Genomic DNA, 27,391 nt, shown 5'->3' with positions numbered 1-27,391 from the left:
TGAAAAGAACTGAGGACAGTCTCAGAGACCTCTGGGACAACATTAAACGCACCAACATTTGAATTATAGGGGTGCCAGAAGAAGAAGAGAAAAAGAAAGGGACTGAGAAAACATCTGAAGAGATTATAGTTGAAAACTTCCCAAATATGGGAAAGGAAATAGTTAATCAAGTCCTGGAAGCACAGAGAGTCCCATACAGGATAAATCCAAGGGGAAACACGCCAAGACACATATTAATCAAACTGTCAAAAATTAAATATAAAGAAAACATATTAAAAGCAGCAAGGGAAAAACAACAAATAACACACAAGGGAATCCCCATAAGGTTAACATCTGATCTTTCAGCAGAAACTCTGCAAGCCAGAAGGGAGTGGCAGGATATACTTAAAGTGATGAAGGAGAAAAACCTACAACCAAGATTACTCTACCCAGCAAGGATCTCATTCAGATGTGATGGAGAAATTAAAACCTTTACAGACAAGCAAAAGCTGAGAGAGTTCAGCACCACCAAACCAGCTTTACAACAAATGCTAAAGGAACTTCTCTAGGCAAGAAACACAAGAGAAGGAAAACACCTACAATAACAAACCCAAAACATTTAAGAAAATGGGAATAGGAACATACATATCGATAATTACCTTGAATGTAAATGGATTAAATGCTCCCACCAAAAGACACAGACTGGATACAAAAACAAGACCCATATATATGCTGTCTACAAGAGACCCACTTCAGACCTAGAGACACATACAGACTGAAAGTGAGGGGATGGAAAAAGATATTCCATGCAAATGGAAATCAAAAGAAAGCTGGAGTAGCAATTCTCATATCAGACAAAATAGACTTTAAAATAAAGAATATTACAAGAGACAAAGAGGGACACTATATAATGATCAAAGGATCGATCCAAGAGGAAGGTATAACAATTGTAAATATTTATGCACACAACATAGGAGCACTTCAATACATAAGGCAAATACTAACAGCCATAAAAGGGGAAATCGACAGCAACACAATCATAGTAGGGGACTTTAACACCCCACTTTCACCAATGGACAGATCATCCAAAATGAAAATAAATAAGGAAACACAAGCTTTAAATGATACATTAAACAAGATGGACTTAATTGATATTTATAGGACATTCCACCCCAAAACAACAGAATACACATTTTTCTCAAGTGCTCATGGAACATTCTCCAGGACAGATCATATCTTGGGACACAAATCAAGCCTTGGTAAATTTAATAAAATTGAAATCGTATCAAGTATCTTTTCCGACCACAACGCTATGAGACTAGATATCAATTACAGGAAAAGATGTGTAAAAAATACAAACACATGGAGGCTACACAATACACTACTTAATAACGAAGTGATCACTGAAGAAATCAAAGGGGAAAACAAAAAATACCTAGAAACAAATGACAATGGAGATACGACGACCCAAAACCTATGGGATGCAGCAAAAGCAGTGCTAAGAGGGAAGTTTATAGCAATACAAGCCTACCTCAAGAAACAGGAAACATCTCGAATAAACAACCTAACCTTGCACCTAAAGCAATTAGAGAAAGAAGAACAAAAAAACCCCAAAGCTAGCAGAAGGAAAGAAATCATAAAGATCAGGTCAGAAATAAATGAAAAAGAAATGAAGGAAACAATAGCAAAAATCAATGAAACTAAAAGCTGGTTCTTTGAGAAGATAAACAAAATTGATAAACCATTAGCCAGACTCATCACGAGAAAAAGGGAGAAGACTCAAATCAATAGAATTAGAAATGAAAAAGGAGAAGTAACCACTGACACTGCAGAAATACAAAAGATCATGAGAGATTACTACAAGCAACTCTATGCCAATAAAATGGACAACCTGGAAGAAATGGACAGATTCTTAGAAATGCACAAACTGCCGAGACTGAACCAGGAAGAAATAGAAAATATGAACAGACCAATCACAAGCACTGAAATTGAAACTGTGATTAAAAATCTTCCAACAAACAAAAGCCCAGGACCAGATGGCTTCACAGGCGAATTCTATCAAACATTTAAAGAAGAGCTAACACCTATCCTTCTCAACTCTTCCAAAATATTGCAGAGGGAGGAACACTCCCAAACTCATTCTACGAGACCACCATCACCCTGATACCAAAACCAGACAAAGATGTCACAAAGAAAGAAAACTACAGGCCAATATCACTGATGAACACAGATGCAAAAATCCTCAACAAAATACTAGCAAACAGAATCCAACAGCACATTAAAAGGATCATACACCATGATCAAGTGGGGTTTATCCCAGGAATGCAAGGATTCTTCAGTATACGCAAATCAATCAATGTGATACACCATATTAACAAATTGAAGGAGAAAAACCATATGATCATCTCAATAGATGCAGAGAAAGCTTTCGACAAAATTCAACACCCATTTATGATAAAAGCCCTGCAGAAAGTAGGCAGAGAGGGAACTTTCCTCAACATAATAAAGGCCATATATGACAAACCCACAGCCAACATTGTCCTCAATGGTGAAAAACTGAAACCATTTCCACTAAGATCAGGAACAAGACAAGGTTGCCCACTCTCACCACTATTATTCAACATAGTTTTGGAAGTGTTAGCCACAGCAATCAGAGAAGACAAAGAAATAAAAGGAATCCAAATCGGAAAAGAAGAAGTAAAGCTGTCACTGTTTGCAGATGACATGATACTATACATAGAGAATCCTAAAGATGCTACCAGAAAACTCCTAGAGCTAATCAATGAATTTGGTAAAGTAGCAGGATACAAAATTAATGCACAGAAATCTCTTGCATTTCTATACACTAATGACGAAAAATCTGAAAGTGAAATTAAGAAAACACTCCCGTTTACCATTGCAACAAAAAGAATAAAATATCAGGGCTTCCCTGGTGGCGCAGTGGTTGAGAATCTGCCTGCCAATGCAGGGGACACGGGTTCGAGCCCTGGTCTGGGAAGATCCCACATGCCGCGGAGCAACTGGGCCCATGAGCCACAATTACTGAGCCTGCGCGTCTGGACCCTGTGCTCCGCAACAAGAGGGGTCGCGATGGTGAGAGGCCCGCGCACCGCGATGAAGAGTGGTCCCCACTTGCCGCAGCTAGAGAAAGCCCTCGCACAGAAACGAAGACTCAACACAGTCATAAATAAATAAATAAATAAATAAAAGAACGTGAATTTAAAAAAAAAAAAAAAAAGAATAAAATATCTAGGAATAAACCTACCTAAGGAGACAAAAGACCTGTATGCAAAAAATTATAAGACACTGATGAAAGAAATTAAAGATGATACAAATAGATGGAGAGATATACCATGTTCCTGGATTGGAAGAATCAACATTGTGAAAATGACTCTACTACCCAAAGCAATCTACATATTCAATGCAATCCCTATCAAACTACCACTGGCATTTTTCACAGAACTAGAACAAAAAATTTCACAATTTGTATGGAAACACAAAAGACCCCGAGTAGCCAAAGCAATCTTGAGAACGAAAAATGGAGCTGGGGGAATCAGGCTCCCTGACTTCAGACTATATTACAAAGCTACAGTAATCAAGACAGTTTGGTACTGGCACAAAAATAGAAATATAGATCAATGGAACAGGATAGAAAGCCCAGAGATAAACCCACGTACATATGGTCACCTTATCCTTGATAACGGAGGCAAGCATATACAGTGGAGAAAAGACAGCCTCTTCAATAAGTGGTGATGGGAAAATTGGACAGGTACATGTAAAAGTATGAAATTAGAACACTCCCTGACACCATGCACAAAAATAAACTCAAAATGGATTAAAGACCTAAGTGTAAGGGCAGACACTATCAAACTCTTAGAGGAAAACATAGGCAGAACACTCTATGACATACATCACAGCAAGATTCTCTTTGACCCAGCTCCCAGAGAAATGGAAATAAGAACACAAATAAACAAATGGGACCTAATGAAACTTAAAAGCTTTTGCACAGCAAAGGAAATCATAAACAACACCAAAAGACAACCCTCAGAATGGGAGAAATATTTGCAAATGAAGCAACTGACAAAGGACTAATCTCCAAGATTTACAAGCAGCTCATGCAGCTCAATAACAAAAAAACGAACAACCCAATCCAAAAATGGGCAGAAGACCTAAATAGACATTTCTCCAAAGAAGATATACAGATTGCCAACAGACACATGAAAGAATGCTCAACATCATTAATCATTAGAGAAATGCAAATCAAAACTACAATGAGATATCATCTCACACCGGTCAGAATGGCCATCATCAAAAAATCTAGAAACAATAAATGCTGGAGAGGGTGTGGAGGAAAGGGAACACTCTTGCACTGTTGGTGGGAATGTAAATTGATACAGCCACTATGGAGAACAGTATGGAGGTTCCGTAAAAAACTACAAATAGAACTACCATACGACCCAGCAATCCCACTACTGGGCATATACCCTGAGAAAACCATAATTCAAAAAGAGTCATGTACCAAAATGTTCATTGCAGCTCTATTTACAATAGCCAGGACATGGAAGCAACCTAAATGTCCATCGACAGATGAATGGATAAAGAAGATGTGGCACATATATACAATGGAATATTACTCAGCCATAAAAAGAAATGAAATGGAGGTATTTGTAATGAGGTGGATGGAGTTAGAGTCTGTCATACAGAGTGAAGTAAGTCAGAAAGAGAAAAACAAATACAGTATGCTAACACATATATACGGAATCTAAGGGAAAAAAAAAAAAAAAAAGGCCATGAAGAACCTAGTGGCAAGACGGGAATAAAGACACAGACCTACTAGAGAATGGACTTGAGGATATGGGGAGGGGGTGGGGTGAGATGTGAGAGGGTAAGAGAGTGTCATGGACATATATACACTACACCAAATGTAAAATAGATAGCTAGTGAGAAGCAGCCGCATAGCACAGGGAGATCAGCTTGGTGCTTTGCGACCACCTAGAGGGGTGGGATGGGGAGGGTGGGAGGGAGGGAGATGCAAGAGGGAAGAGATATGGGAACATTGTATATGTATAACTGATTCACTTTGTTATAAAGCAGAAGCTAACACACCATTGTAAGGCAATTATACTTCAATAAAGATGTTGAAAAAAAAAAAAGAATTATAACAGTATTTGAAAAATAGCATTGAGAAAGTATTTTACAGGGAAAATTTCAATCAGACATTTTAATTGTTTTGATCCTGTTTTGAAAATACAGCACAGTAAATTATTTATAGTTTATCTATGTTTATTTTCAATTAACTAAAAGTATTTTAGTTGGGATCAATTTTTTAAAAAATAAACGACAGGTTTTTTGTTCACATCACATCTTAAAAAAAAAAAAAAAATTAAGGTGAAATAGACTCTTTTGGACATATAAGAGCCAAAAGAATTCATCACTAGCAGATCACTACAAGAAATGTTAAAGGAAGTCTTTAAAGCAGAAGGAAATGATACCAGATGCAAATATGGATATACATAAAGAATAAAGAATCTCAGAACTAGAAAATATGTGAGTAAATAAAAAATACATACTTTAGTTTTATAAAATATCTTTAAAAGATAATTGGCAAAAGTATATATATATATATATATATGTATATATATATATACAGCAAAAGTAATAATGTATTATGGGGCTTTATAAGATTTATATAAGATTTATATATGGGGCTTTATAAGATTTATATAAGATTTATATAACTTCTATAAGATTTATAGAAGTTAAACTTATAATAACTTATAAGTTAAACTTATAAGTTTATTTAACTTATAAGTTAAACTTATAATAACAAAAGTACAAAGGCTGCAAAAGGGGAAATGAAAGCATACTATTGTTAGATTCTTTTATTATACACGAAGTGGTATAACATTACTTGAAAGTAGACTGTGATAATTAAGAATGTATACTATAAACCTGAAAGTAATCTCTAAAAACACAACAGCAAGTATAGCTAATAGGCCAACAAAGGAGATAAAATGGAATTTTAAAAATACTCACTTAATTCAAAGGAGATAGAAAAAGAGGAAAAAGGAAACAAAGAACTGATGAGATGACAAAAAAGATGGTAGATTTAAACCCAGCTATAACAATAATCACAATAAAGGTAAATGGTCTAAACATCCCAATTAAAAGGTAGAGAATGTAAGGCTGAATTTTAAAAGCTGGACCCAACTATAGGCTACCTTTCAGAAATCCACTTTAAATACAAAGACCCAAATAAGTTAAAGGTTAAATGATGGGAGAAGATACACGATTATAAAACAAATAAAAAAATCAGAAGTGGCTATATTTATACCAGATAAAGCAGATTTAAGGGCAAACAGTATTAACACGGATAAAGAGAGTCATTTCCTAACAATAAAGAGGTCAATTCATTAAGAAGATATAAGAATCCTAAATGTTTATGGACCTAAAAACAGAGCTTTAAAGTACATGAAACAAAAACTAATAAATGAAAGGGGAAATAGACAAATCCACAATTATAGAGATTTCAACACTACTCCCACAGTAATTGATAGAATAGGTAAATGAAAAATAAGTAAGGATAAAGAAGGCTTGGACAACATTATCAATCAACTTGACCTAACCAACAATTTCTAGAACATACCACTCAACAGTAGCACATACACATTTTTTCCAAGTGTAAATGGAATAGTTATAAAAACAGACCATATTCTGGGCCATAAAACAAGTTTCAGAAATAGAGTCACAGATGTAGAAAACAAACTTATGGTTACCAGGGGGAAAAAGGGGAAAAGGGATAAAGTGAGAGACTGGGATTGACATATAAACACTACTATATGTAAAACAGATAACTAATAAGAACCTACTGTTATAGCACAGGGAACTCTACTCAATACTCTGTAATGACCTATATGGGGAAAGAATCTAACAAAGAGTGGATATATGTATATATATAACTGATTCGCTTTGCTGTACATCTGAAACTAACACAACATTGTAAATCAACTATACTCCAATAAACATTTTTTTTAAATGAATAAGCTTAAAATAGTGAATTGAACATAAGCATTTAGTTCTACTAATTCCTGAAAACCCATTAAAATGGCAGTAAAGGAAATATTTTAAATGCAGAAATCCATAAGGACAGAGAGAACAGGAAAACTGCAATAAAATTTTAGAAGTTAGAAAGCCAATGGGCAAACATAAATTGCCTCAGTGGTCCTGAGAAAACTGAATCCTACAATAGCAATGAGGAAAAGTCAAAACAACAGAACTTATTCCTCAGAATCTCAAAATGTTCAGAAATGGGTGGCAGCAGATACTTCTGGAAACGAAAGTGACGCAAAAAAATAGGACTGACTGAGAGTCTAAGAAGCAATTAGAAAATGGTACAACCACTATGGGAAACTATAGGCAGTTTCTAATAAAGTTAAATATCTATCACCAAAAAATAAATAAAAATAAAATAAAATAATTCAAATTTTACAAGATATGTTCTTTGATGACAATGAAATTAAATTAGAAATCAACAATAGAAAGATACCTGGAAAATCCCGTAGTATTAGGAAGCGAAATAACATACTTCCAAATAACCCATATGTCAAAGAAGATATCAATGGTAAACTATAAAGTACTTTAAACTGAATGAAAATGAAAACATAGCATTTCAAAATGTCTGGATTGCAGCCACATCAGTGCTTAGAGGGAAATTCACAGCATTAAAAATGCCTATTTTAGAAAAGATGAAAGGTCTAATATGACTGATGTATAGTACATTACTTCTCTCTTAAATAGCCATAATTCAATCTACAGCTTCAAAAGAGAGAAGACAGCTCAGTTTGATGGGGCAGATCCCCCTTAATTAAAATCACTGTTTTACCTTCAGTGAAGACAAAACACAATGCCCACATAATAAAGTCTCACACATATGGAACGTCAAGGTCTGGGTGTCAGAGTGCATGACAGCACACGCACCTGTGCGGTTAGCTGGCCTTGCTGACTGGGAATCAGGAGAAGTTAAGCTTTGCCTCCTTCCTACTTCATCAGAAGGAGAGGTTGGTAATGACGATATTGGAGGAGTCTGTGCACGACGTGTGGGAAGTACAGTGGTAGTTGGGTAACTAGAGAACATTTGCCTTTAAGAAAACAACAATGGTTAGCACAGAAATCCAATTAGAAAATAATATATACATCACAATCTTCTTACAGAAGAATATGAGACCTGGAAAACTATACAAGTTAGCTATAGTTTAATTGGGGAGAGGGAAGAGAGACTCCACAGTTTTAAAAATCGTTACCTCCTAGGATGCTTTTACTATAAAAGTAATACCTTTTCATGTGTTCAGCAAAATGAAAGCAACATAGCAGGTGGGGGGAATACAGCAATTAACAAAATAGATTTTTAAAAAATCCCTGCCTTCATTCAGCTTTCCTTCTACTATAATACCAAGGTGACAGGGGTATTTTGGTAGGCATATAGTAGTTAGAGAATAAAGAAGGCTTCTAAAGATAGATAACTTATAGTTACTTCAGATACATACATTCGCTATAGCCATGAAATTATTCACATGGATTCAAAGTGAGAATCTATAGGTAAGTTACGGAAAGAAAAGATAAGTGCCCAGTCACCCAACACAAATGAAAAACAGCATATGAATGATATGTCAGCTGTGTAGAGGGGTAAAGGTACAGGAGAAGCATCCCCTCTCACGCTGAAAAGGCAGACACCGGCTAAAAAATAAGTCCAGGAAGATCCTCACTGAGTGACTGCTCTTTAGATTTGTCCAACAGAACTAATAACTTTTTAAGCATCAAAAAAGCACTGCCAACCCAGTCAAGCAACTGTGATATGATGGTATCCACATAGGGGGCAGTTGTTCCCTGATTTTTCTTGTATTAAATGATGTTGAGCCAGGCAGAGACAACTGCAGCTCTACTACAGTCCTAGCCAATAGCAGGAAAATGCAGACTAAGAGGAAAGAAGGAGTCACAGGCCTGGTCAATGTCTCTGGGAGCAAGGGAGCATTATTTAACCACTGAATTCCATGCCTATGGAGTTTGAAAGGCAACAAAGAGTCACAGTGCTACTGATTCTCTGTGGATGCCTTGAATTCTGTAATTGCCAGAAGGATTAAAAACCATATTAGAATATCCTATCGCTCTTCTCTTCCTCCTTTCTTGAACAGAAGCACTTCCTAGAACTGTGTTACTTAAGTGAGAGAGCTAAGAGGCAGATGTGTGGGGACCGGCCACTGGTAGCTACTAGGATTAGCGCTCCTTCTGTCTAAGACCAGAGCAATAATTCTTAATATGTGAGCTGAAGCTCACTGCATCAGAATCACTGGAGAAACTTAATTCAAATGCAAACTAGCTGCCACACCAGACCTACTGAATGCGACTTGCTGGGGAATACAGCCCCAGAGATTTAAAAAGCTTCCCAGGTGGCTCTTGTGCACACCAAAATTTTAGACCCATTACAATAATAGCCACTCTCTCTCCTATTCTCTAAGATGTGTTTACACACTGGAAACAATAATGACCTATCAAATAAGAGAAGGGGGGAAAGAAATAAGAAAAAGGGAGACTAACTATTCTGCTTCCCTTCATTTCACTTAAGCCCTCATTAAGAGAGCTCACAAAAGTCTCTCCCTAAAGATTTTCACTCAAAGGTTTTTATTTTATGTATACATCTGGCAAACTGAAGCAAAAAGAAACTTAAACAGTCTTTGGAATTTTTGAGTCTACTAAAATAGGGTTGGCTGAAGATCATAAGACATGCTCTTTCATTTGAAAAGTAGACTTGTTTGACCTTATAGAAAGAATAAAAGTATAGTTAAAGAATTATGCTTAAAAGGAAAACACCAAGAAGAGAAAATCGTTTTCCTGGAGGTAAGCTCTTTCTTGAGGCTCTAATATTCAAAATACAAGTATTTACCTTTGGAGGAAAAAAAATATTCAAAAACCTAGCCAAAAAAAACAAAAACAAAAGATCATTTTAAGAAGATAGAGTACTACAGTACCTGATTGTCAGTGGTACTGCTGATTAGATCTGGGACCACCACTAACTGGCTGTGAGACTTTGGGCAAGTTATTAAACTTCCGAGGGACACTTCCAACTTTAGTAAAATTAGTTTGACTATATGATCTCTTGGGTTCCCTCTAGCTCTAGAATGCCTTGACTTAGTTGGACACATTCTTCACAAGAGAACAATTGTGGGTTTAGAACCATAGGCGTCAATATGGCAGACATTAAAGGTCAACTTCCCTACCTGAGAAGACTAAGTGGCATCACTCCTGGGGACTCAGATGCAGGCACCGTTTCTGTGTCAGTGACTGGAGTGGTGGCAGTTGTGGTGTCCTCCAGTGAGCTGCTCATAAAGGATGTTGTACTCGAGGCTGATGGGCTAGTGGTAACTGGCGTCTGTGCCTGTTGGGCTTGGTCACTTTCTTCAGCTTGTTGATCAATCTCTATAAACCAAGATTAAGGTTAAGAAAGTAGTAAGGATTTGTTTTTTCAAAAGTGACAAGGGAATGGGAAACTTTTAATTTGGAAAGCTTCTGAATATATTTCATAAGTATCAATTTCTGCAAAAGATTTACAGAAAAAAATGTTCTTATATATATACATCCTGTATTCACTATTGTACTCGTTGTTATAGACTCTACAGACAATAATGTAACAAGCCCTTGTAATTACTCATTTCTTATTTTAGAGAAGGTGCTCTTAAAAACAAAAAGTTTCACTTTTGTTTGTAAGATTTAACCAGAGGTTCTCTAAAGATCATTAAAACTGTGTTTCCTTAGCACTTTGATTTTGATGCCTATCTTTAGTCTTTAAACAAGCAAAGATGAAGATATGTAAATACAAGAATAATAAAAACCTAAACAGAAACTCCATGTTCTAAAGAGGACAGTGCTTCACAAAATAAACTACTCCCAAGAGTTAAAAAAAAGTTAAAAGGTCTAAGGGCTTACAAATATTTGTAATTTTTCTTATCTGGCAAGGGAGCCTACAAATAAACATAATCAAGACAGCAGTTGTTACAAATAGAGAGCTAATTCTATTTGGCTTGCTAAATGATGAAGTACTTTTCATATTCATGATCTTAACACTCCTATTTATATGCACCACACACCTCTCTCTTCCTACTTACTATGTAAACTAAAAAAGGAAGAAGGGGAGTAAGGGAAAAGGTAAAAGAAGAGGAAGAGGAAGAGGAAGGGAAGGAAGAAAAAAAGAATGGAAGCACCATGAAGGCAGGTGACTTTGTTTTGTTCACCGCTAACTCCCCAAAATCTAGAATAGTACCTGGCACACTGTAAGCACTCAGTAAACGTTTACTTAATGAACCTCATTTTTATCTCAGAATTCGTATTATCCCCAAAGGTGAGGATAAAAGATAAAACAAGGTTTTTTACACACAATATATAGTCTATGAAAGTAGTACTTTAAAAAGTCCTTTAAAACGTCTCTGAGAAGTTATCAGAATAATATATATATTGAATCAGATCAGTAAATACACGAGTACCTTCTGTGGCATGAGTTAAATTTCAGTTTTACGAAATGTAATAATTATTAAGTTCTAATACTTGCATAGGTTTAAAATAGAAAATTATAGCTACAGGCACACCTCGGAGATATTGTGGGTTTGGTTCCAGATCACTGCAATAAAGCAAATATTGCAATAAAGTGACTTTTTGGTTTCCCAGTACATCTAAAAGTTATGTTTACACTATACTGTAGTCTGTTAAGTATGCAATAGCATTATGTCTAAAAAAAAAAAAAGTACATATCTTAATTAAAAAATACTTTATTGCTAAAGAATGCTAACCATCATCTAAGCCTTCAGCAAGTCACAGTAGCAACATCAAAGATCACTGATCACAGATCACCATAAGAAACATAATAATGATGAAAAAGTTTGAAATACTGTGAGAATTACCAAAATGTGACAGAGACACAAAGCAAGCAAATGCTGTTGGAAAAATGGCACTGAAAGACGTGCCTAACCCAGGGTTGCCACAAACCTTCAATTTGTAAAAAATGCAGTATCTGCGAAGCGCAATAAAATGAGGTATGCCTGTAGACAGATGATTATTAATATAAAGAAACAGAAAGGAACTGTTTTCCTTACAAAGGAAATATAAAAATTGCTTTGGCCAAAAAAAAAAAACCAAAAACTTATAAGTCTTTAATAGAATATATCACTTCTGACAATTATGAATAATTTCAACAGCATGGAGCAAAAATTTAAAAAATCAGATAACTCACCTTGCTTAATTTTGCCCCCAAACTGGTCTTCCAAAAGCCCATGGACCACTAACTTATAGATCATGGCTTGAGCTCGTTCCAGATCTGCTAATCCCAGTGCTCTCTTTATGGGTGACCGCATGACTGCTCGTTTCACCATGTGGCGCATCAAGAACTGAAGGGCTGCACGCATCTCCACGTCTTCATGAACAACTGGAGAGCTCGCACAGTCTGAGTTGTGGCCATTTTCAGCCAGAACTTTTGGTATCAGCAACAGTTCAGCATATTTACTACAGCCAAGAAGAGCACTAAGTGATTTCATAGCACCGAGGTAAAGATAGGACAGCTGGACTGCTCTGATTTCTGACTGGGCTATGTCATGGTTTTTGGATATGTGTTCGTGATTTTTTCTTTTTCCTTCTGTTATTTGATGTTGGGATTCCACACCTGGCACTGTTGAATCTAAAGAAAATGAAGCTATTTCGTTTTCTGATTTGGAGCTTGTGGTACCCTGACTTTTAACATCATCAGATGTTAAGCCTGTTCGTGTATCTAAAGCAGATTCACTCTCAATTTTCTGCTCAACATCCCCTTTCTCCTCAGACTCATGTCGGTGTTTCTTTTCATGTCGCTTGGTGCTCTGTTTGCCCATGTCTTCGTGAATGCCAGTCAGATATGTGAGGTCCAGCAACACAGAAGCCGTCAGGCCTCGAAATCGTGCCACGTCAAAAGGAAGCGGTTCACAGGGTTCCAGATTATACAATGGAGTATCACTAGGCGACCAAAAAGTTGGGAAGCTTTAATAAAGATCAGAATGACACAGGAAGAAGCAAGTGAGGGATAGACAAGAGGAAGGTACAGAAAATAATGTAGACAAAATAAGATGTATCATGTACACAGTACAGAGAATAATTTGCACAAACTAGAGAACTCATTACAACAGAAAAATGAAATCTATTATGAGAAAATGGGGAGATGTGATGTTAAACGCAAAAGCAATGAGATGTTCATGTGCTTTCAAATAAGAATATTCATTATTATATAATATAAGCCAGGAACTGGCAAAATTTCTGTAAAGAGCCAAACAGTAAATATTTTAGGACTTGGAGGCCACATGGTCTCTGTTGCAACCTTTCAACCCTGCCATCATAGTGTGAGAGCAGCCACTGATATACCTGAATGAATGTGTGTGGCTATGTAACTTTATTTACAAAAAGAGGAGCTGGGCCAGGTGTAGTATGCCGATCCCTGATGTAAGCTATTTGGAAAGTTTGCATAATAAATCTAGTTTATTATATGGGTAATGGCCATTTATAACCTGTTCCAGATAAGACTTTGTTTCATTCCAAAAAATTACTTTGTAGTCTTCAATAAATGCTTCTAATTTAGTTTAAGCAAAAATATGGTCACGTATTTCCTGATATTCATCAAGAATTTCCATAAGTTTAAACATGTTGTAATTAAACAAATTGGAACAGAAAGCTTTAGCAAGTATACAAAGTTTGGTGGCATACATTTGTTCTATTAACCGAAATCTTGGTTCTAGCTTAACCTTTCAAATCTTGTTTTCCCTTTGTGTCATTTTTCTTGTTGGTTTTAATTTAATTACTTTGCTATATCATATACATCTTAGTAAGGCATCATAAATCCTTTCCGAAACAAGGCAAAGAATAAAAGAAAAGGCAGATACTTTCACAAGTAAAATTTTCATTGTTTTCTTAGCTTGAAGTCCATTAAATCCTGAAATTGTGTGTAAACCTCATGTATGGTTATTTTTCAGCTGAGAGGGTCCATAGGTAACATTAGATTCTAAAACAGTACCACCTCCAAAAAATACTGAAGAACCACTGTTTTTGATACTGTCCCATGTCATATTAACAATGGAATCACTTTAAGCAGTATAATGAACAGTTACATAGTATCATCAATAAATCCATGTTTTCAAATGATATACTTCTGTACAGTCATCAGATGAGTCCCCTTATCAACTGAGATACTTGACATACTTCCCTTTAAACATATAAAGTTTCTATTTCACACAAATCTTATCTGATTGTAAACACATCTAAATGCTTTTAAGCACACAGTTTGTGCCAAATAAATGTAATTTTCATATCCATCCAACATGTTGCACACTAAGGGTACAAAAATATATGCTTAAAAAAAAAAAAGGCAAGAATACTTAAAAATCACAGATAATCCAAAGCCTAATTTTAGTCACTCAAATGTTCCCATCCTACATTCAAAGCTCTCCTACATAAAATGTAACTGACAGATCTGCTGACTGGCTTTTTTCTGTCCCAATGTGTAATGGAAATGATTAAAAAGGAGGAAGCCAAATGAAAAATAGAAAGAAGGATCCCAGTTACACCTAAACTAGTGAGCTCACCATTTCTTCACAAAACAAAATAAAAACTATATATTTTACAAGCCACTAGTATTCCAAGGAACACAAGTTTGGGAAATATTCCTTTATGAAATCATAGTACTCATACCCAGATGTATGAAACAAATTATTTTAAAAAGTTAATTGGCAGCTCACCTAAAATACATAATTACTCACTGTCCATAGGCAATGGTCCATTTCACCAATAAATACTCATTTGCTAAAAGTGTAACTCAACAAATCATACCTGATGGTAATTTCTGCTTCATCCCATTGGACTTTGGCAGACGTGCTGCCCTCCTTGACCATTCCCAGCAGCGTGGCATGGCGCCCAGTTTGCTTGTGAACACACCGACCTCCAACTCTAAGACCAGCATCAACTCCTCCTATCACTGCCAGCACGGGCCATACCTCTATGCAAAGGGTCCTCAGCTGCGGCTCTGACAGGTCAGCAAGGCCATGTCTATTGTGTTTACCTTTCTCTTCCTCTTTGCTCTCCTTCTCCTCTCTCATTTCATTTTCCTCTCGGCTTTGAACCGAGCGGCTTTTCTTTAGCTTCTGACCTGAATCTTTAATACATATCTTAATTTTGTGCAGCCTTTCCATCATTTTTTTGTTAATGCAGTAAGTCCAACGGTCTGTTCGATGAAGGATACGAATAAGCTGAATAGTGGCCTCTGCCAGCACTGCTGCTACTGGACTACAAATGGGGTCTCCTGGAAGTAAATCTCGTGGTGTGCCACGCATCTGCATATCACAAATTTTCACCTATAAAAGAAAAGAGGGTAGCAAATGTGTGATTATTAATAGTTCTCCTAAACTATTAATTCTGTAAATTATAAAACTATAAATTCTAGCACATGTATCCCATGTGGAACTAGTATTTGGTCTCCTGATACATATGTATTATACTATTGGCCCCCAATAAGGAGTGAACAAATATTACAGTTCTACTGAAGTTAGTAGCAGTATGGTCCTGTGAAATAAGCTACCCTGTCATTTAAACTGCGTGCAGTCTGTGAGCAGGAGTGCTGTTGTGGCCGCCCAAAAGATAGATATAGACCAAGGTGTATGTGACTGACTCCATTTAGCACCAACCCCCCACCCCCCGGAAAAGTCTTGAGGATCTATCCACTCTAGTCCTCAAGACACCAGAATAATAATGAGTCCTGGGACCATCTTGTATTGTTCCAGGGGCACAAAGATAAAATCACAAGGCTAGAAAATTGGTATATTCCCAATCTGGACATGCATTTCAAATAAGACACAGAGGCTGAAAGAAGAGCAAGACTTGGGTTCAAATCTTAACTCTGTGTAATTTTTGGAAATTATTTAATCTCACTAACCTCAGCTTTTTCATCTGAAAAAAAAAACTGGCACTAATAACGGTATCTATCTCTTATTATATTAAAGATTAAATTAGACTATGCACATAAAGTGCTTATCAGTACAGTGCCAGACACACAGTAAATGTTCAAAAAATGTTAACTATTATTAGTATTGTTTTTTATCAGATTCTGAAGTCAGAAAAGGCTTCTGGGTAGAATAAAGTGATTGATACAAAGCCTATGGTTAAATTAATTCCTTCAAGGTTCACAAATGTTAGGGAGCAATAGGCCATCATTCTAACCAGAACATACCAGAACCTATTCTGGGCTGCAAGAATATCATCAGGGAAAGGGATAAAAGCGGGTACTGGGTTGCCTCTTTATTTCATTTCCAGTTCAGTTTTGTTGACTATGTGGTTCAAGAAGCAGTTCCCCTCTCTCATGAATGGCTAGCTTGAAATTATACCTCCTTGAAAATTTTAAAAATATATTAAAAGCCCAGAATAAATGGTAACTTTCATGGTTAGAATTTACCAAATCTAGCACTTCCATTATAGACACATTATATATGAGATGGCTTGAAAACTTTCTACTAAAAAATAACTAGAAATTCCAGAGACCAGACCTAGGCTACTTTTACTTGACGTTATATCCTCAAGTAAAAGGATGGGGTAGAAAACAAATCAACCCACAGGGAGACCACAAAGAAGTTTCTCTCTAACTGGGTTTTACATGAGGAGAAAAAAAAGTTTTTAGTGAGAGGGTATCTCTTTAATACTGTCCTCCTGAAGGTTTAAGGTTCAAATTTACACCATCGACAAGGTCTGAGAACCCTCTCAGCTGAATGAATGAAAGGCAGCTTCCCCATCATAACTGAAACCTCCATTATTCACCTAATGGTATCTGATTACATTGAAGATTATTTTTAGATTTTTCTCTCCTATGCACAACTGCCAATAAACCAGATTATCCCTAACCTATTTCCTATAATTCCTATAATTGCACACATGTTTGAAAGTTGACTCACTATATTCAAATTACCAGAATATCAAATAGTGCCTTAATAAAGAGCAAAGGTAACCTCTAAAAGTAACCTAACCTTCATCTGGAAGAGTAAATTATCTGAGCAAGTACTTTTAATAGCAGAGATAGCTTATTATTTCTGTGAACTCTGATGTTAACAAATATTAATAAAAAATAACAAATATCCTTTATGCTTAATTATAAAGGTTTGAGGTTTCATTACCTTTTCCCCTGGGTTGCTACTATAGAACATTATGCATGGGTACAACTCTGCTGCATCCACATCTTCAAAAGCTAATTTGGGTTCCTATAGTGTGGCAGAGGTGACGGGAAAAAAAGGAAGCAAAAATTTTTTTTAATTGACAATATCCAATACACATTAAGATTCAAAGCTCTTATGAGACAGAATAAGTTACTAGAGCCAAATCTCAATTAACCTTGCTAACCTTGATAAGGAAATTCCACATACAATAAATGATCTTAATTTGTTCCTCTGTTTCAACAATCTTCCTGGGATTTTATTATCTTTCTATTTTTTTTTTTTTGGTGCTGATAAATATTATAAGAACCGAAAGGTATTAGAGAAAAAGCAGAGAAGAGCAAATAATCTATAAACTGAATAGCTAGTACCTGAATAACTGAGTTGAGGATAAATAAAAACAGGAAAACATGCAATGCTTCTGAATGAGTTTCAGTACCTCTCCATTTTTCCCAAAGGAAATGGTCCTGGCTTCCATGTCTAACACACAGGTAATGAAATCTCCTTGAGTAAAGCTGGACAACGTCAGAGTCTGTTCTCCATTGTGATAGAGGTTACCACTGTAGGCCCGATAGAGCCACATATCCGAGGTAGTACGGTGGTTAAAGTCATGTACTGGCCAGCGAGAAACTCCAACACAGGTGCCTTCATTACCTCTGTTTTCCTTCACAATGTAAAACTAAAATGAAAGTGATAATGTTCACTAATATTCAAAAAACTTGTTTATATACTATTAACTGTATAAAGCCATACTGGGGAATATGTTTGTAAATAATATTTATGCATTTATGAGAATATAAATAAACATATTTTCAGCTTAAGTGAAAACATACAAATGAAATAATTTCATGATTTTGTAAAGATTTTAAGACAAATTTAATCTTTACCTTGTAGAACATTTAGAATAACCTTTGAGTATTTATTTAAAATAAACAATTTTAACTTACATCTTAATTATGAAGCTGAGGAGGTACGTCCAGTCCAGAAAATTATTAATGGAAAGCTTTAATTCTTTATACAAATTTTCTAACTACTCTCTTGTGTATACTTCTGTGCAGAAAAGAGTTAATATAGCAGGCCTGAGACTGCTGCCTTTAAAAAGGCATGCTTGTAACACTGGCCCTTGGCTAGTATCTGGGAATTCGACTTGTATACAGTTTCCTACACTGTTAGAAAACTTTCCCTAAATGATTCGGGTGGCTCACCAGGACAAGAATGTTTGAACAAACAATGTGGTTTGCACTGAACACGAACTTTCCTTTTGGGAGCTGGAGTTTTGGTACATGCCAGGCAGAGGGTACCTTCATGATCAGTCTCCAGTAAAAATCTTGGGAACTAAGTCTCTAAGGGGGTTCCCTAAAACATCACACACATGTTGCTGCATTTTGTTGCTGGGACAAGAGTGCAGTCCATGTGACCCTTCATGGGAGGGAGAGAACATAAGGAAGCCTCCACGTGGATTCCTCCAGACGTCACCTATGTCTTTTCTCCTTATTATCCAGTTATGTATCCTTACTACCTTGTTATAATAAACCCCAGTCATCATGAGTACAATGATAATACTGAGTCCTATGAGCCCTTCTATCAAATCTTTGAACATAGACGTCATCTTCAGGACCTCTGACACAACGGTGGCAACATGAGCTTCACTAGAACAACTCTAAGTCATTAAAATATAATTATATATTTGAGAAAAAGAGAGAGAGAGAACTGGGGAAAGACAAAACTCTAGTGGCTATGGGGTTACACGTGTTATGAAGCAGCAGGTGAGTGGCTATCTGTTTTGAGAGGTAAAAGTTACCTATGGAATTCAAAAATAATAGATCCAACCCCAGGAGGGTTGGCTCACTGGGTCCCCTGGCTGCTTTTGGCCCTGTAAGCTAAAGTGAGGGGAAAAGAGCAGCCAGAAGAAAATTTGTGTTGTTCTCTCCTCTAGGTGGGAAGAGAAAGAGAGCCCAAGCATTCCCACACATGGGCTTTGGACGGGCCAAAGAATGAAAATTAGCTTGCAGCTGCTCTCTTGTCCAGGTGGGAGGGGGAAAAGTTCAAAAATTCCTGAAGGTGAGTTTGGGGTGGACCAAAAATATTAGAAGTATGTGTTGCTCTTTCCTCCGAGTGAGAGGAGATAAGGTTATTTAAATCAGTTCCCAGGGCTGGAGTAAAACTTTAAATAGATGAAAGAAAGGAAGAAAGGGAGAGAGAGAAAAGAAGAAAAGAAAAGAAAATACTCCAGCAATTTTCTTTAGCCTAGATGCTGCCACTGCTGTACCAGTGCCCTGGCCCAACCAATTAACCCTATAAATGCTAAATTTACTGCTAGGGGTCTGAGTAAACTTGAGATCTGAGGGAAAAGGGAAAAGTAAATTTTATAAAACAGCTTCGTTTTGTGGCTACTGCATCTGGATGTATGATAAAAAATGATGTAAAATGTTATACGCTTGTAACTTCATAAATACTAAGAGATCATCCTGATAAGTAAAAGCTGCAAAGGAAGAATGTCAGTGGGACACAACTTCCTTGCTTTTTGCCCCAGGTGAGTAGATTGGAACTTAAATTCTTTGAGTACTGGAAACAAAACAAGCCTCCATAACTGATGATTTTTTGTTATGATTTTTGCCTATTAGAACTGCTAGAAAAAAGGGAGACAAAATAAAAAGAGTGGCAATCTCCACATAGAAATATACTTTGAGAGTTTTAAAAAGCAGTTGTTAGTTGCCAATTAGTTCTTATAAAATCAGATGTCTGACCCTTAGAGGCTGATGATTTTCTAGCCTGAAATGCATATTTTTGAGTGGGTAAATTTGTACTCTAAGATTGAGAAGGCAAAAAGAGCTTAGGAAAGCCTTGCTCGTCACGTAGACTTAAAATGCAGCTGTCTGATCCTACAGCATTTAGGCTTTATTGCTGCCCCCAAAAGTTGCCAATTTTATAGAATCCTCAATTCACAGCTTCCAACTGCCTGGACCTGCCTCTAAGTTAAAACCTCGTACTGTCTGCTATGGGCTGTTTCAACCCAACATGAGCTGTGTTCAACTAAAAGCAGGCACCAGCCTAATGAACAAAAATCAGACGTGGGGACTGGTGAAGATTTAGTTGGTGCAGCCATAAAATGAAAACTTCATGGATTCTAGCTGGACTGTCCAGGTCTCTTATATATGCCCCTGGGAAAGGGCCTGTTCTTTTGATAGCCATCTAATTTGAGCTGCTGATTGGCTTTTTATTTCTGACATAGAAACTGACTACATTCCTAACTTTGATTCTTACCGAAAGCTGAAAGTTGGAGGAGGGCATACCCAGGGTGCATGATCTCTATGTCCACTCTTATAACAGACTGGACTCTTGACCTCTTCTTGGGGAGGTCTCACTGCTGTTGACTTATTATGTTCAGCTTTTTGGACTAGTAGTAGTTTGCAACAACAGACTGATAGCTTGATTCAATATCTGATACACACACCTAGTAAGACAGTTTATTAAATGAAGCTCTCCCCAGAAAAAGACTGATCTTTCCTAGGCTGCTCACTGGATAAATGATTAGGATAAAAGGCATAGAAGGTTTTGTAAACCTATTCTGGAAAACAATTTTTTTAATTGGGATTTTGTCCTGACCAACTGCTAACCTTTCTGGTTAAGTTGTATCAATATAAAAACATTTTTGTTAAAAAAAAAAAAAAGTTTTCATGTGGAAATTCTTTTGTCCCTCTTGCACCTAACCCTTCTGGACAAAAGGTCTAGACGAAGATAAAAAATGACTGAAAAAAATCTGAAGTTATAATAACTAAATGGGAAACACTGATTTTAGAATAATGGTGGGGGTGGGGAGGGGGAGGGAAAAAAACCAACCCAGGCCCTGGGGAAGTGTGGAAGAAGAGGGAGGGCATAAATGATCACTGTTTTTTCGGAACTGCTCCTCCTCCCGGGGGGAAAAAAAGCCATGCTGTCAAGAAGGCTGTTTTTTCTTTTTTTTTTTTTTTTTTAAATAGATCTTTATTGGAGTATAATTACTTCACAATACTATGTTAGTTTCTGTTGCACAACAAAGTGAATCAGTCACATGCATAGAGCACTTTAAATTCAAACTAACTTCTGAGTCTTATACCTGACAGGCTATAAGAAGCAGGGGGTGACCCCAGGTCCTGGAATTTCCATAGAACACCTCCAGATGTCATCCACACTCTTAAGGCAGATAAAATGATGTCACAGACAAACAAAACCATTTAACAAACTGTCCTTCAGAGGCAGTCCCTCTGAAACCAGGCACTCAATTAAATTACTTAGACTGCAGTGGGAACAGAAGGTGGGAGGCCCCCTGATGGGAGATCACACTGGGGTCCTGTTAACTTGTTATGCCTGACTACTGTATATCCTGATTAGGGATATCTTAACAATTATAAACTCATTTCCAGGGATACCACGTATGACCTCTGGAATTGTACTTTTTGTATATGCACCCTATTCTGAACCCTGGACTGGCCAGAGTTGTGCTGTGCTAAATTTAAGGACAAAGTCACTTGACTTTTTAAGATAGACCTTTACAATTAATGAGATTTGTTTTAACTGGCTAAGTCTAAGACCCCTAAGTCAGTACTGGAGGTCAGTCTCACCCTGCTTTCTGGGGTCCTACCAGCTAATAATATTAATTTTATTGTAAAAACACTGTGGCCAAGAGCCAGCCAAGGAGGTGGACTGTGCAAAAAAAGAAGTAACACAGCAGAGACTGCTATCCTTAGAAATGTCTGCTTGCAATGTTGGTCCTTGGCTGGCACCTGGGAACTTGTCTGGTAAATAGTTCCCTACACTGATAAAAAATCTCCCTGACCGATATTGGTGGCTTATTGTGCTTAGACTGTATGACAATATGGTTTATGCTAAAAACCCGCTTTCTTTCTGGGAATCTAAAAAAGGCCAGGCAGAGAGTATGTGACCAGCACTCAATAAAAATGTTGGGCACTCAGTCTCTAATACGCTCTCCCAGGAAGAAACATCACACATATGTTACTGCATTTTCATTGCTGAGTGTGCACTGTGTGACCCCTCATGGAAGGGATGATTATGATTTTTCAACCTTACACTTAAAAAATTTTTTGAGGTAATTTTACAATTACAGGAGAGTTACAAAAATAATACAGGGTTTCTGTATATTCTTCACTGAGTTTCCATTTATGTTAAAATCTTACATAGTAACAGAACATTTACATAAGATGATTTTTTCAATAGTCTTTCCATACGTTTTTTATAATAACCTAGGAGGAAAGTACTAAAAAATAAAATGCTTTTGAAAACTACTTGGAATTCTACGTACCTTCCACTGATAGCACCCAGAAGTTACTCCAGTTGATGCCAATCCATATCCTTTTCCTCCACTGCCATGAGTTAAAATCTGTCCGTTCTCCACTATGCAACACTGAGCTTTCTCTGGGTCAAAGGACACTTCTTGTATAGGAAGATTCTCATCTTCTTCCTCCAACTCTCCCTGCTTCTACCAGAAAGGAAACTGGGTCAGTATTTTGAACTAACTCAGGTTCAGTTCCTGAGATCTCCTTGGGTTGATTCCACAAATATTTATTATCTACTATGTACCAGTTACTGTGCAGACCATGGAACACAATCATACATACAGCACGGTCCCTGCCCATGAAGAGCTTACAGCTCAGTCAGGGGACAGAGAGACAAATAACACCAGCATTGTAGTGAGAGAATAAAAGAAGTTACATGACAGGTATAGCAGAAACATATAAGTGTTAAGTTTCTAACCAGGCTTGGGAAGGATAAGGTAAGCATTCAAAAGAGGATGACTTCTGAGCTGAATCCTGAATGATGAGAAGGCATTAAGCAGCCGATCAAAGTACAGAAAGAAATTTAAGACAGTATGTACAGCATGTGCCAAGTCATGGAGGTGAAACAGAGTTCACTGATTTAAAGAATTGCAAGCAGTATGGAATATCTGGAGGATGAGACTGAAAGAGGACAAGGAACTAGAAAGAGAAGAAGGAACAAAATCATGGAAGGCCTTCAATGCCATTCTAAGTTTATTCTTTACTCTAGACAATAGGGAGTGCCTACACAGAATGATTTATACAGAGGAACTACTATCAGATCTATATTTTATAAACATTGTTTTACCAGGAGTATACAGGATGAAAGCAGAGAGAACAATCAGGAGTTTACTGCAAGAGTTCAGGTAAGAAATACTGAGGACTTAAATTCATTCATTTGCTCAATGGGTATTTAATAAGCATCTACTATGTACCAGGCACTATACCAGGTCCTATATACTCAGCAGTATACTAGACAGATAAGGTCTCTGCTCTCATAGAACTTATATTTTAGAAGGTGGAGATAGAAAATAAACAAGGAAATAGCAGGTAATAAGTGCTATGATGAAATCAAAAAAGGTGATGTGATAAAGACTGTGTGGCAACTGACTCTAGATTGAGGATCAGGAAAGGACAATGAAGAAGTGATAATTAAGTTGAGACATGAATAATAAGTTGACTTCTGAGAAACATATCTGAGAGAAGTATTCTAGGCAGAGAGAATAGCTGGCACAAAGCCCAAAGGAAGGAACAAGCTTAGTGTGTTCAAGACACAGGAAGAAGGCAAGTTGTTCACAGTGTAGTGAGCAAAGAGGAGAGAACAAGGAGTTCTAGAATTTATCCCAAGAATGATTAAAAACCACTGATGGGTTTTTTAAGCAGAGGACGAACATGCTCTGATTTATAATGTTAAAAGATCACACTGGATCCTGTGTAGAGAACGGACTATAGGGAGTTAACAATGGAAGCAGAAAGACCAGTTAGGAGAATATTGCATAATCCAGGCCAGAGATGGTAGTGGCTTGGAGTAGGGTGATGGCAGAGGAATGAGGAGGTGGAAAATTCAAGTTAAGTTTTAACAGAGAAGTCAACAGGACTTGGAGATTGTACGGACAGAGAAAATGTGGGTGTGTGTGATAGAAAGAGAGGAATCAAGGATGACTCCTTGGTTTTCTGGTTGAGTCACTTACTGGGAAAGCCTGGGGCAGGAACAAGATGTAACAGAACTACGGATGCTACTAAGTACGAGAGGCCTATGACACTGTTATTCAAGTCGTAAGGCAAGCAGAAGATGGGTACATGTCTGGAATTCAGGAAAAATGTCAAAAAAGGAATTAAAAATCAATGGCATACGGATCTGAAAAAGGTTTTGCTGGCTACAGGAAATGGAATGGAAGTGACAGTTGAAGAAAAAAAGGGGTCTTGGGACCAAGCCTTGGGATACTCCAGCAGTTAGATTAAACAGAAGAGGAAATATAAATAAAAGAGGATGAGAAGAAGAGGCCATTGTACTGGGACAGAAGGAAAACCAGAAAAAGTGTGGAATCATGAAAACTAATAGAAAGATTAAGGTAGCTAGATGGATGGATTCAAGAACTATTTAGGAGGTAAAAATCAATGAGTTCTAGGGACCACATGGGTGGGGACATTAGGAGAATTCCCAGGAATTCAGTTTGAAAAGTTAGTTGAGTGTTAGTGCCACCAATAAAAATGGGATAGGAAGAAAAAGAGAAAGGTTTGAAGGAGAGACACCTGGGCTATCATTCAAGTTTGGAAGGCAGTGCATGTAGTGAAAATGGTCGTGGGTATGACTGAGACTGCTGGAAAAGCTAAAGACAGAACTCTGAGGAACACTGGAATTTGGGATGGAGGCAAGGAGAAAGTCACACCAAAGAAGAGATGCCTCCAGAGGGAATCAGGATTGGCAGAGGGGATCTAGGAGAAAGTAGTGTTTTGAAAACAACAGAAGGCTAGAGTTTCCAGAGGTCAAGTAAGCTGTGGATAAAAAGCCGTACACTGTATTACCAATAACACCTACCTCTGTCATTTAATTTCAGTGCTTTGATGGAAGATAAACAATTGGGCTGAAAAGATAATGAGAAGTAAGGAAGTGACTTAAACATATACAAGATTACTCTTCCCAGAAGCTTAGCAATGAAGGATGAGAGAATACAGGGAAGGCTTCATGGATAAAAAATAAATTTAGAAGGGTGGGAATAAGAGATGTTTATAAACTGAGGGGAAAGAACCAGTGGAGAAGGAGACACAGTACAAAGAAGAGACTGAATAACTGATAGAACAAAGTCTCTCAAAGGAGAAAGGATCCAGAGACAGGTGACAAGATATTCACATGTCTGTCTAAAAATACCTTTTTGGAAGAATCAAGTACCTGTAATTTTATTTCTTGTTCTTTTTCCTTTATCTGAATAGCATATTTGGCCTGAGCAATGGGTGTCTCCCACATACAATCCGACAGGAGGGAAAACAGACGTTCAACAACCTATTTATTGAAGGAAAAAGAATGATAAAATTTGTAAAGGATCATTTTAACTATTTTTAGAAAAGATAAATCATGTAACTATAACATTAAGTCACATGTGAGATTTAATTATACCAATGTCTGACAGCTACTTTGGGTGGATGCAAGTTAAATATCATTTTTTAGAAAGACCATTAACCCACTACAAAGTGGGTTCGACTGTCCTCATGTTGCCCCACTATATGGACCTCTGATGAGGCCATGCAGCCTCACATCTTTCTCTCTAGATGCCCAAACCTAGGAAGAAATTCCACAAATTTTCCTTTCTTTCTGACCTTGAAAGTATTCACTATACCACTACTCCTCACATCCCATAACTCACTTAATTTCTCTTTCTCCTTGCTTAGAGATGAAAAAATTTAAAAAGCAATCTCAGAAGTGGAAGTCGTGCTATTGAATAAATGACACATTTACAACTGAAGAGACCATGAGTTTAGATTTTCGGTGCATCATGTTGCACATGTAAAGAACATCTTCTAATAACTTTAAAAATAGAAACCTGGGCCATTTGATCATCTTCTACACCAGATTCACAAGCTGGTAGCACAGCCTCAAGGACATGAAGTGCAAGGAGCCTCGTTCTTAAGTTACCAACTAGAGGAATTCCTGGAGGGGGAAAAAGACATTTTCTTATTATAAATGTGACTTAAATTCAAAGTTTAAATAAACCTCTTGAAAAAAATCTCTGAGGCTGCTAAGTATTTAGGATGGAACAGACTTCACTTCAGCATATTATCACAAGAATTCTGGATTCATCCCATATCCATTAATGTATATGAATATCCATGTTTGTGTTTCAGTTTTTATGTATGTAAGGGAACAGCACTATAATAACTACCTGTGCCAAGTACTGTGCTATGCATTTCATATACATTAATAACTCTGTTGATCCTCACAAATCCTACATTATATCCCTATTTTACTGATGAGGAAACTGAGGCTCAGAGAAGTTAAGTAACTTGACCAAAGCCACACAGCTCAGTAGAGACAGAAGTAGAATTGTAAATGACAGGTCTGTTAATCTCTGAAGCTCAGACTTATCATCGCCTTTAATTGCTTCTGACTGCATCTATGCCCTGACGGCCTCACAGGGTTAATGGGGAGTAAGCAGTTTGTACTTTTCTAAAGTAAGCAAAGATACAGACAGGATACTGATGCTCTTTTTTCTATCCATTACTACAACACAACCAGTAGAAATAAATGAATATCTGATTTTTCTTCATACTCTTAAGAACTTAATCAATATTACAGAAGGCTTACCTTATTAAAGGAGAAAAAAAGCTATTGTAAGTTATACTAGTTAAGAAAAACTGTTGGGAAAATGAGTATAAACTTACTAGATATAAAGCTAAGATGTGTATTTACAGAAGAACCCTGGTTTGAACAACTGATCTGAAAATAGTAGTTACCTGTAAATGGCAGATCTTTTAAGAAAATAAGAGAAAGGTAAGGGCTCTTTTGAATAAACTGCTGTTTTATTTGCAGCACAGCTGATCAGTTTTGGAAATTCTTTAAATACTTTTAACAACAAATGAATTTCTTGCCAGAATTTGCTACCACAAAATGACTGGGATAATTCTGCTGTAAGAACATTAACATTTAGTATGACTCCATTTTACTGTATTTTTGCAGTTAATAACTGTAGCTGTTATGTTAATAATAAGTTGTCTGTATTCTTTTTTTGTTTATGCCAATCTTAAAGATACAGGATCTGAATTTTTTAAAAATTGAATACACATTAAAAAAAGTAAAAAGAAACACCAATAAACTATATTGAGAGTGTATACATATAAAACAGCATGTACCATAGA

The 27,391-nt window shown here is 36.8% G+C and overlaps 1 protein-coding gene across 12 annotated transcripts in view; it reads right to left on the bottom strand.

The window, feature by feature from the left end:
• The window catches only part of HERC1 (HECT and RLD domain containing E3 ubiquitin protein ligase family member 1), a 225,201-nt gene that overhangs the window by 72,649 nt on the left and 125,161 nt on the right, over nt 1-27,391 (bottom strand). For 9 of the 12 annotated variants that reach the window (XM_059913065.1, XM_059913067.1, XM_059913069.1 and 6 more), the window contains 9 exons: nt 26,080-26,186; nt 25,431-25,541; nt 22,528-22,704; nt 17,668-17,907; nt 17,193-17,276; nt 14,866-15,386; nt 12,254-13,029; nt 10,251-10,449; nt 7,957-8,117 (listed from right to left, as the gene is read on the bottom strand). In XM_059913065.1, the coding sequence (XP_059769048.1) occupies nt 7,957-8,117; nt 10,251-10,449; nt 12,254-13,029; nt 14,866-15,386; nt 17,193-17,276; nt 17,668-17,907; nt 22,528-22,704; nt 25,431-25,541; nt 26,080-26,186 (2,376 nt within the window). The remainder of the gene's footprint in view (nt 1-7,956; nt 8,118-10,250; nt 10,450-12,253; nt 13,030-14,865; nt 15,387-17,192; nt 17,277-17,667; nt 17,908-22,527; nt 22,705-25,430; nt 25,542-26,079; nt 26,187-27,391) is intronic. The other 3 variants (XM_059913070.1, XM_059913074.1, XM_059913068.1) reach the window with 2 other exon arrangements.

Source organism: Balaenoptera ricei, chromosome 2 (genome assembly GCF_028023285.1).
Source record: "Balaenoptera ricei isolate mBalRic1 chromosome 2, mBalRic1.hap2, whole genome shotgun sequence".
Taxonomy (NCBI): Eukaryota; Metazoa; Chordata; class Mammalia; order Artiodactyla; family Balaenopteridae; genus Balaenoptera; species Balaenoptera ricei.
This window is presented reverse-complemented; position numbering and strand designations above follow the sequence as displayed.